Genomic DNA, 11822 nt, shown 5'->3' on the forward strand with positions numbered 1-11822 from the left:
GATGTCTATGAATTTGCAAGTTAAACTTCTTAATTAGCTTAATTTGAATATTTTTATAACATGTTATAGGGATCATTTTTGTTTATAACAAGATGCTTCTATTAATTATACAAACATTATTTCCGCGTTTAGGTAAATAAATGGAATACTTAAGGAGACAAAACGGACAACGGTGATTTATGAATTATATGTGTAACCTTTCATTTTTCATCTTTACATGTAATCAATGTTTTCAGACCCGGCCCAGACGTGGACCCGGACGTCTTACCGGGTCAAAGGTCGGACCGACCTGGGAGGGCGGACCACTGTTTGACCCAGATGACGTCATAAATAATATTTTATATATATATATATATATATAATATTATTATTTTTTCCATCAAATTTTATAAAATGAAGGACGAAAACTTTAGGGTCTAACTTGATAAAAGCTTTTAACATTAAGGATGAAAATTGTAACTTGTTAATAAAGTAAAAGAAATAAAAGGATGTGTTCTTCATCTTCATCTATAAGTCTGCAACGTAGTAAACCCTACAGTCACGATTCTTATTATCACAGGTGAGTTTATATCCATCTTCTTTCCATCTTCATCTCAATCTCAATCTCAATCTCAATCTTAATCCCAAATCTTCCATATTCATCTCCATCTGTTACTATAAGATTGTATTGCTTTTCTGGAATGCCATGTGGTTGTTGGAGACGCGATTCCAAGCAAACCAGGATCATGTTCATGTCGCGAGTTGGATCGGATATACCAAAATGAGTCCAGATCATAATAAAAAAAATAAAAGAAATGCTTTTTCCAGTTCATCCGCCGGGTCACCGGTTCCAGGCCGACCGCCACTCGCAAAACCCTGCCGGGTTTTTAGAAAACGGCTCAAATACCCGACCCGACCCGGTATAGGGACCGGGTCCCAGTCCGACCGGCCGGGGCGGGGCGGGTTTCAAAACAATGCATGTAATGCATAATTTTAGTTATAAGAAGTTATTGGAGATTTATGACTTTTGCAATTATAGCATTTATTCAATTTAATAATTTTTTGTATTAAATGATATAACAGTTAATGCATTTATTACAATTTGTTATTTGTTTTTCAAATAAATCAATTATGACTTTTTGATAATTATATTATTAACAATTTCTAACTACTTCAATATTGCTATATGGAGATTGTTAAGGTGTTTATTCCTGATTTGAAAGTTAATATAAAATATGAAGGAATCATAATCAAATTTCATTCCAAAAATTAAGATTTTTACAAAATTATATACTGATATCACGTAATAATTTTATTTAATATCTACATTTTTCTATAATTTTCGCATGAGCGGCAAACGGTTCTCTAACTCACTAACCCGTGTTGAACGTTCTCTTTTTATTTTAAAAGATAATTTGTTTTTATTTATTTTCTTTTACGACCAAACCTTATTCTTTGTAAATTAGTTTTTAAATATGTGACAACCTTTTTTTTTAATTTTAGTTTTATGCACACAAAATGTAATATAATAATATCGGTATGAACATTTTAATTTTAAAATAAAGCAAACACTAAGATTTGGTTCATAACTTAAATTAATAGTGAATAAATATATAAAAAACTCATTAAAAAATTATAAATAAAAATTATTATATAAAATAACTGAATAAATATATAAAAAACTCATTAAAAAATCAACACATTTTGTTTTGTTAAACAGGGACTGCCTTTTTTTTTTCTCTTTTAAATAAAAAAGGATCTATATGAATCAAGCTTCTTGCATGGCTTGTTTGACTATAAAAGTCAAAGCAGTCGTATTGTGTTGAAAAAGATCAGAAACTGGTAATGTATCATTAAATTCATCATGAATCATGATACCCTTGTTTTCTCTAATTTCATGAATTGCCTTATTTAATTATATAAGTCAAAATATGCTTCTTCTATTAGTTATCTTATGATCAGTATAAGTCAAAGCGTACCGGTGGTTATTGTTATTTCTTTAAAAGTTCATAAATAGTTAATATATTAAACACTATTATATTAAGCACCAAGTTTTTTTTGTCAAGCAATTTAAGAGACTGTAAACAAAAAGCCATTTTCACACAAAAAGAAAAAATATAATAGATTGCTAATGCACCTAAAAGAAGCAAGACTGGTAATGACCCATTAACAAAAACTCCGTAAACGAATCTGCAGAGAACTCGAAATTCGCTTTAGAGTTGATTAAAATTTATATGTTGTTATGAAAGATGATATGAAAACCGAACACAAAATAAAAAACAAACCTAATGTTTGCTGGTTATGGAGGATCAGAGGCGGCTCAGATATGTTGTCGTTGACAAACCAATGCTGAATTTGTTGGACCGTAACCAAACACAGGTTTATCCCACGGGTGCAACCGCAGTTGTGATTCTCAAAATCACCATCATTGCCTAGCCAAGATACAAATCATGTCTTCATACACCGATTTTGGTCAACGTTATTATCTTCACAAACTCCGACATGCATACACCAAATCAAAAACCCAAATCAATTATCAATGATTTTAAACTATGAATTACCTCAGCTGCAAAGCAGATATAAAGAAACCCACAGCAGCTGGAATTGCATTAAGCCCCTAGAGGCAACCAATTACCAAAAACCCTACTATGGATGCTGAAAAAAACAGGCTTGATGGTTGCGACTTTGGGTTAATTACCATTTGGTTCCCTGAATTACAAAAACAAAAGCATTCTTAAACCTTCTTTTGATACGAGATTTTATACTTTGGCTCTCTACTTTTTAAATTGACATATATGGCACGAAGTTTTGGCAGGCATTACAAGATTGTACGTTGCGAAGTTTATCGTTTCTCATTGAAAATTGATGATGTTTATTACTAACTACTTGCATGATTGTAAAAATGGTTTTATGACTTGATCATTGGCATAAGTTCGCAATTGTTTGTTTAATAATTATCCTTTTTTTAAAACATATATATTGCAAAATTAGCTTTGGGATAAAAGGAATTCTCCCTGATGATGCTGCAATTTCATTTTAATCTGTTTGATTTAAGATATACGGCTTCTAACTTACTTTTATCTATTTGACTTAGTTTTTGAGGCTTAAAAATGGTCAAATAAAAAGGCCTCAACTTCTCATTTCGCTTTAGGCCTACAAATAGTTTGAGCTGCATTTGTGTTTATGTTAATTAGAACAACACATATGTTATTTATAATAGTATGAAAAAGTTCTATGTTTGGTAATATACATATACAGTGATTGCTCTAATATTCCAAACAACTATAAACATAAGCAACCACACTAAGATCATATTACAATTCCATAAAACAATAATACGTACATTTTAGCCCACTCATTTGAACTAGATGCAATAATACTAGCGAAACAGGCATGCCAAAGAAAATTAAGTTTTTTTATCGAGCATCTACCTCAGTAATCGTGCAATCGTTCATTGAACTTTCCGTGTAAGTAATTGACGAGAATTTCGCGAGATGTAACTGCCTTTCCATAAAAAATGATGGCTGTTGAGGTTCTGGCGGTTCACCCTCTCCACCCAGCATAAGAAGTATAGATGACATGTGTGGCCGGTCTTCTGCATTATATTGAACACATAACAACCCAACTTTGATTGATCTTATGAGTTCAAGAGGATGACATGTATCAACGCAACTTGAATCAACTAAATTCATTGACCTGCCTTCATTGTAGAGACTCCATACCTTAATACAGTTTGAAAGTTATTAGTTCCGTGCAATAAACTGAAGCCATATATGGTGTGTGAGAAGTGAACATACATGTCCTATAAAGTTACTTTCCTTTTTAGTTGGAGCAAATCCTCTATTTTTCTTACCACTCACAATCTCCAGCACCAAGACACCGAAGCTAAATACATCTGACTTTAGTGAGAAAAGACCATCCAGTGCATACTCTGGGGACATGTAACCACTGCAAGCACACAACAGAATGCTCATAAGAGATGACACATGCGAATTCATGAAAAAAAAAATTATGAACAGCTGGTTCCATGACTTACTACGTGCCAACAACTCTTTCTGTGTTTGCTTGGGTCTCATTTCCTCCAAAAATTCTAGCTAAGCCGAAGTCTGATATCTTTGGGTTCAAATCCCGATCTAGTAAAATGTTGCTAGCTTTAAGATCTCTATGAATGATTCTTAATCGTGAATCTTGATGCAGGTAAACAAGTCCTCGAGCAATTCCTTTAATAATGTTCAAACGTTTTGTCCAATCAAGAAGCACACTTCGAGTTTCGTCTGGTAAACATGTTTGTTAAGTAATTTTTGGTTTCTTTCTACATATAGTTCCTACACTTAAATCAATACACACACACTTTTAAATTATGTACTTTGTATATATGATTTACCAAAAATAAATGAGTCCAGGCTTTTATTTGGCATGTACTCATAGATCAACAACTTCTCATCTCCCTCTATGCAACACCCAAGAATCTTCACAAGATTTCGATGCTGAAGTTTAGAAATGCATATGACTTCATTCTTGAACTCATCATGTCCTTGACTTGAGTTCTTAGAGAGACGTTTAACTGCGATCTCTTGCCCTTCTTCAAGCGTACCCTGAAAAATTACCATTTATAATGTGAAAAACAATACAAAAATCAAAATTTCCTTCCATGCCTATATTATTAATTTAATTTTGATGCTTACACTACATAATTTTTTTTTATCATACATATGAAACGACAAAGCTACTTCTATATTGGATGATTAAAATGCAATTTTGAATCCGGCATCATGGATCCATCACACATTTATTCTCATACAGTAATTACCTTATAAACTGGCCCAAATCCGCCCTCTCCAAGTTTATTTTCAGGTGAAAAATTGTTAGTGGCATTTGCAATGGTAGAGAAGCTAAACAACGGTTGTTCAATGTCTTCTTCTTGGCTTCCTGAGGGATTCAAGATTTCGCCTACAAATCGGGGAAAAGAAGACTTACTGATATTTAATCATATAGGGATTCAAGTATGTCATAATATTTAGTAAGTACTAGGGTCTTTTAGAAATCAGAGTCATTTGTAAAACTGCAAAGCGTCAATGGCCATTGTTTAATTAAGCAATGCTCATAACTGAAAGTACGATATAGTATTTGTTCTAGGGCTATGTCATTTCCAACAAACAACGCGTCTGGTCATGAATATATATGTTGATCGCTATGTGTAAAGTTTGTATCGGCCTTATATATGATCCCTATTTAGCAATCATACACTATTTTTGGCTGTAAATTGCAATTTACACAAACGTAAATGACAGTTTATCATGTTAATTTTTTTTTGTCTTTTCCGCCACCTAGGGTTTATGAAAACCATGACCCTATATGTATCAAAATTCACAAATCAATCAAGCATGGTTTGTGAGTTGTTGTTCTCGATTGTTCATATCAGATTTCTGTTTATGTTTAAATTGCTTCTTGATTACCAGCAACTGGTATCGGAGCATTAGACAATCACAAAATCAAAAATCACAATCAAACATCAATCTAAGGAACGTTACAATCGATTTGGATAAGTAGCTCTGCTCATCGGCTGATCAAGAAGTGGCGTTCCAACTAAATCAAGAAAATGATTAGAGGTTGTATTAATTGAACATCACAACTAGTGAACATGTCGATCAACAAGTCAAGTCAGATGAAGCAGTATAGATTAAGAACTCAAAAGACAAAAAATAATCAATCAATAAGTGAGAAAAATCAGGATTCGATAAAGGTTTTTGTTGGGTCAAAGTGCAATTCTTGGTTCAGAACATCAAGCCATCTCTCAATTGAATGTGAATGACATCATCAGTTCGATCGTTTTAAGTTGAAACAAGATCATTCAAAATTCAATCATGATCATCTAAAACTAAATCAATAAGTGGAGATTCAAAGAAGAAATCATCAATTGCCCATATAGGTATTCTGTTTTTTTTTTCAGTTAAATTCGGTTCAAACGAATCAAATTGAAAATCCAACAGTTTTGAACAATTCGTTTGGTTAGAAAGAGAAAAAACCAATTTGATCCATCTTCTGTAGTTAAATACGATTTTAATCATTTTTGAAAAACTAATTTGAATCATTTTTGAAAATCTGAGTTAAATCAACCATTTTGAAATGCAACTTTTCAAAACAAAAAAAAAATGGAATCAATCAAACAAGTAGGTAAGAAACTGCAAAACAAGACTTTAATCCCGTGTGGTTCAAATCGAATAGCAAGGGCAAGAAAAAAAACGTTGAGGTACAATGAAAACCCGTGCGTACTATCAAAACCGGTGTGGTGTGATTAAAAACCTGCTTGGTACAAACAAGAAGCAAGGCATATGTCGTTCGACAAAAATATAAGCATGCAAACAAGATATGCAAGTTAGCAAGAAGAGTGCATCTTTGAATCTGTTAGCAAGAGCAAACATAAGAGCAAGAATAAAGAAAAAAAATGCATTAGTGTCAATCCATGAGCAGGAAACGTATCCCTTCAGTGTCCAAACTACTTGAATCAAATTAAACCTGCTGGGTGTGGAGTCTTTAATGGCCCGAGCAGAAGATAATCCAAAACAGAGGATAATTAGAGTAGAGGTTATCCTATAGCAGGGGTTATGCTCTGGCTCACTAGACAACATGCCAAAGGTTGCTGGCTCACTAGACAAGTTAGAGCAAAGGTTTTTTAAGTTGTTAAATGACCAGAGAATGTTTTGTTTCTCCATATAGTCCTAGATTTGCCCCCATATAAGTACTCTCTTATTGTTTCCGTAAACAGTGTGGCACTGTGGCTATTTGGTTGTGGTTTCCCCTCATTTTGGAGGCAGAGCACCTAATAGAAAGATAACTAGTTGTGGAGAGTGGATGTAGGTCAGTTTAGACCGAAGTACTATAAATCTCTCGTGTTCATCTTGTTATTTCAGATTAGTGTGCGTGTTCATATATTGTGTGTTTGTGTGGATTGAATCATAAAACCCATCAATCCCTAACAACACATACTCGCTGATCAATTCTTATCGAAACAGTCTTAAACCATATGGTTTCTGGAAAACGGTTGTTTCAGCAGAAAGGGTAGATGAGAAGAAGACTCATACAACAAAAGCATTGATCATCTAAACTTTGTCGAGAGATGTTCTAATGCAATTTACATAATAAGTGGATACAAATGTAGTATAGGATTTGATTAAAATTCGATTCTCTGGAGCCGATCTAGTTCAGAAAGCGCGGTTACAAACTTTGTGGATCGAATTAGAGGCCTTAAAGATAAAAGAGAACGAAACTAAATGACTTTGTAGAAAAGTTGCAATATAAGAGCCAAATTTAAATATTTTGGTAAGGTAATAAGGAAACTGCTAAACTTCGTACCAACGAAATTCCTGTTGATTGTGGCATCCATCAAGTAAATATTCAGAAATTGACAAAATGTCATTTGAAGAAATAGTGAGAAGGATAATAGCCTTTGAAGAACGACTCAAAATTCAAGATGAATCCGAGGGCAATAATCAAGGAAGGCTCCTGATGGTAAGTATAAATAATCATCATGAAAGTTGACATTATGGAAGAGGTTGTGGCGATCAAAACCATGGTAAGGGTCATGGAAAAGGCTCTTTAAAATGAGGACAAGGACGGGGAAGAAGTACGGGTCCAGGAACCAAAGACAAAAGCGAGTTCCAGTGTTACGGATGTGGTGACTATGGTCACTTTCCGTGCGAGTACAACAAATGGAAATGTAAGGAGAAAGAAAAGGCGGAAGAATTTAATCTCGTTTGGAATGAAGAACCAGCACTCCTCAAAAGAAGAAAAGGTTGTAGAATAAAGAGACAAGTTTATGATTATGGGGGAATATTGAACTCTAGTTGTACAGTTATTTACCAAGTTTTATGGGTCTTTAAGTCATTATTAGAAAGTTTAGTTTTAGAGTCATTTGGAAATTTGTAAAGTGTCAAGGGTTAATTGCTCATATATGCTTGTGTATGTTTAAATTACTTCTTGATTACCAACAAGGCAACAAGACTTCACACATGAGTAATCTGTTAAAAAATATTACTCTACTTTATTAATGAACATATGAAACTTTCTACCTTCCCCTGTTAGTTTGGTGTGATTCCATTTTCTCTGTGCATAAAACAACCATGTGGCGGTGATCAATACTATGAGAACAACCCCTGGAATAATTACAGGTAGGGTAATTTTAATGTTTGATCTCCCCTGTTTTTTTTCGGGAATTGACTGAGAAACAAGAGAATCTGCACGATATTCACATAACAACGAAGTTAATTGCGAGTTAGTATGGAGCGATGATGCAAAAATAGAAGGTTCATTTTACTGAGAAAAGACTAGATATGATAGCTACACATTATTACCTAACTCAGTTGAAGCCATCCTTACAAAAATATCAGGGCCTCCGCTGCCTTCTGGTAACACTTGGATGTCAAGAAGGTCACTGAACCAAAGCAAGCAGATGCTTCGACTATCATCGGGTGGATTTGCATAAGCCATGCAAGTACAATTCTGTAAGCACTTTGTATAACATTCATCTGGACTCATGCTAATGTCAAACCAGGTATTTTCTGTGTCTGGTAATTTTACATTAGAGTAAGTGATAAACCCATCTAATCCATTTTTGCATTCCAATTGCGTTCGCCTAATACAACCATCTGACCAGTCAGCTACATCCCAACCCGTTTGGTTTTTGGGCACAAATCGTTTGTCGTCTAAGCAAGTACAAGACTGTTGATTCATATTAATGTTGCAGGTACCATAAGCATTACAAATGTTGTATGCATCACAGGCCCCCGTTGGTAATGACCGGAGAAGCTGCCAATCTCTGATATCTTCTACCCAAATCAAACTCTCTATATGCCCAGAAGAATTCAAGGTTGTCCTTGTTAGCACAGTACTATGTATCACTTTATACCCAAAAGACACCTCGCCATCAGTAATAATCACATCGTTTGTATAAATCGCAGTAAATCCTTGATCTGATACCCATGGTATATCCCGGAATTTGACCAGGCCCCTTTGTTTTAGTTTGCTTTCAGGATAACCGTGTGTCTCAACACCCCACGTCCATTCGCCTGAAGCTGGATCTTGACTACTCTTCCATGATGATAGATGCCATTCCTTTCCCCTTAATAGGTCTCTCCCTAACTTCATGCCAGGTAGAAGAGTGTCGGTCGGGTAATCAAAACTCTGCCAGATAACCCCACTGTCTTGGTCAATCACAACTAGATTTCCGTTATCCTGAAGCTTTGCGATTACATTCACTGGTGTTGTTGTGTTAGATGACCAAATCATGCTGCTATTGTTGAAGAGGCCGAGAATACCTTGGTCAGCGATCTTTAACACAAGCGGTGATGCACCAGGGACCGAACGGTCTCTGTTTGCAACCCAAACTACAGTTCTAACAGAGACATTCTTATACCAGATACCGAGATATCTGTTTTCAGGGCCACCCGGCATAAAAAATCCCAGTTCAAAAATTCCAGCAGCCGAGACCAACGTGTCTCCATCTGTCAGAAAACTTGAATCTGAAATGGTGTGGAGTTCAGCAGCATAGCTTTTGTGAACAAAGAGCAAGCAAAACAGAAGTGTGGCTGCTCCCTCCATCGACATTTGAGACCTGCTGTTCTCTCACCAACTAATGACTTAGCATGTTATATTCCTAGTGATATTTAATAACAGAAAGCAATACAAATAGATTGAAAGCCATGTAGACAACAGAATGTATGGACCGGCATTTGAGTGTCGACCATGGACGCCTTGTAGTTAAGGTAATGAATTATTTAAGGAGTGGACATCTCATGTTTAACTGGTATTGTCACATTAATATATGGTCCCTCATAATTTGAGAAAACGTTACTATCTCAATCTTTTAACAATTAATTATACCATGCTCTATGGTTTAATTGTTGCTCAATCGCAACACTTTTGGTGTTTAGCACTAGCGGGTATTAAAATTGGGAAAATCCCTAAAATAACCATTTTGACCAACCATTTTCCAACTTTTGCCATCCCTTACACTTAATACCCAAAATAGCCATCAAGAACCGTCGGATTTGACAGAAGCACATCAGCCGCTGACGAAAACGAGCTCTAAAATCTTGCCATGTGTCTTCATGTTTCGTCATCCAACAAAACTGTTACATCATCCTCAACAGCTTAAGATCAGATTGTGGTTTCAATCAAAGGTTTCAGTTATAGTTCTCAGTTTTTGTTGTAATTCTGATTAAATGTATCTACAACTAGATCAACATAATGGATTATGATAGTGGAAAGGTCTGGGTGCATAACCAACTAACTTTTGTGGTTTGTACACCTTTTTTCCTTCCTAGAAGATAGGTTTAGTAAAAGACTCACTAACTCTCTCTTTCCATTATGCATTATCCACCCACAGTGATACGTGAAAGCGTGAAGAGTGTCGTATTTAATTGCTGAATCGGGAGTTAATCATACGATGTTCTACCCTTTATCATTTGCCTATTACATTTTTATCCTCAATTTCATATAGGTAGGGTAACAAAAGTGACCCACAAGCCCAAGAAAGAGATCCGCGGATCACCAATAGCACCCGCGGGTCATGAATGATACCCGCGGAAGAAGATACATGGACCATGAGAATCCCCACACGAGGAAGAAACAATAAAGAGTCCTTAAATGGCAAGGAAGAGCAGTTGTAACAATATAGTTCTAAAGATCGCTATAACATTCCCTGACAAGAATGTTTGTAACACCCCAACCCGAAATGGGCTGACGTGTCACGATGTACGAAGGTATCAGAGACAGAAGACATAATTCCACTAGATAGTGATCTTTATAAGCACCTAAATTTGTTTCACTCTCTCCATCCCGCCAAAAGTAACATGTGAACCTGTGTGAGGGAAAAATTACGGAATGAGCCGAATGCCCAGTACGGATAAAAAAAAGGCTCAAGTTACAACAATTATAAATAAATAAAGTTATAACATAACATATAATGATACGATGCAAAGTAAAGCAAGCCAATCAAATAAATCGTATCATATGGATGTTACTCAAAACCGAAACATATAACATACCAATGGGGCTACATAGCCCTGCAGAACTATGCACCCAATAGAGCAATGGCGATGTTGGCATACATCAGCCATCCACTAACAAACCGTACATATCCATATAACCTAGGATCGATCCATACGCCTCCTAATAGCTATGGGCCACACCTGCCCTTAAGAGACGCCGTGATTTAGGCTCACCGTCACGGCCGGTGCCACGCCATTGAAGCCACAATGTCGTGCTTGTGGTCACCCCCACAAGTAGGAACATGCTCGGGTAACGGAATACAACTGAAACAGTACTTCAGTAACATATCTTAAGCACGCTCTCAAAGCGTCAAATCAAACACATAATCATATCTTAATATCGGAACACGCGATAATGAGTACAACATAGTCATATTTCTATCGCATGCTAACAAGGGCAAATTAAATATCAATAACAAGATATATAATCTGAATATGAATGAACAAACAGTTATTATATTACTGATTAGCGTATAGCAGATTTGAAAACAAAGCGTAACATGAGGCCCGCACATCTTGGTTAACGATACTCTGATAATATAGCCGAGTGTTTATATATAGGATGTACCGCAGCGTATCCACCACACCCAAATACATCATCAAAGTTCCATTTCATAAGATGTTCGGAATTCATATTACCTTCCTGAAACATATAGGTTTCAAAGATGTTGTAGCGAAACAAATAATTGTAAGAAACATGAAACGAACGGAGAGCCAAAGATGTTAAGAGTTCTAGTCAATAGGGTTTATCACAATCAAAACAGATAACAAAGGAGGGGGTAAGAATCCATACCT

At 35.5% G+C, this 11822-nt stretch overlaps 1 protein-coding gene across 1 annotated transcript; it reads right to left on the reverse strand.

Moving 5' to 3' along the window:
- Positions 1 to 3395: 3395 nt before the first annotated feature.
- On the reverse strand, positions 3396 to 9582 carry LOC143580852 (G-type lectin S-receptor-like serine/threonine-protein kinase At4g27290). The gene is made up of 7 exons (XM_077063778.1): positions 8331 to 9582; positions 8049 to 8213; positions 4790 to 4929; positions 4364 to 4574; positions 4016 to 4253; positions 3777 to 3927; positions 3396 to 3701 (listed from the first exon to the last, which is right to left on the reverse strand). Exons 1-7 carry the CDS (start codon positions 9580 to 9582, stop codon positions 3396 to 3398), a joined length of 2463 nt encoding a protein of 820 aa, XP_076919893.1.
- Positions 9583 to 11822: the final 2240 nt, after the last annotated feature.

This window comes from Bidens hawaiensis, unplaced genomic scaffold (assembly GCF_021521415.1).
Source record: "Bidens hawaiensis isolate Kalapana, Puna unplaced genomic scaffold, B.hawaiensis_p1.1 tig00030699_1, whole genome shotgun sequence".
Taxonomy (NCBI): Eukaryota; Viridiplantae; Streptophyta; class Magnoliopsida; order Asterales; family Asteraceae; genus Bidens; species Bidens hawaiensis.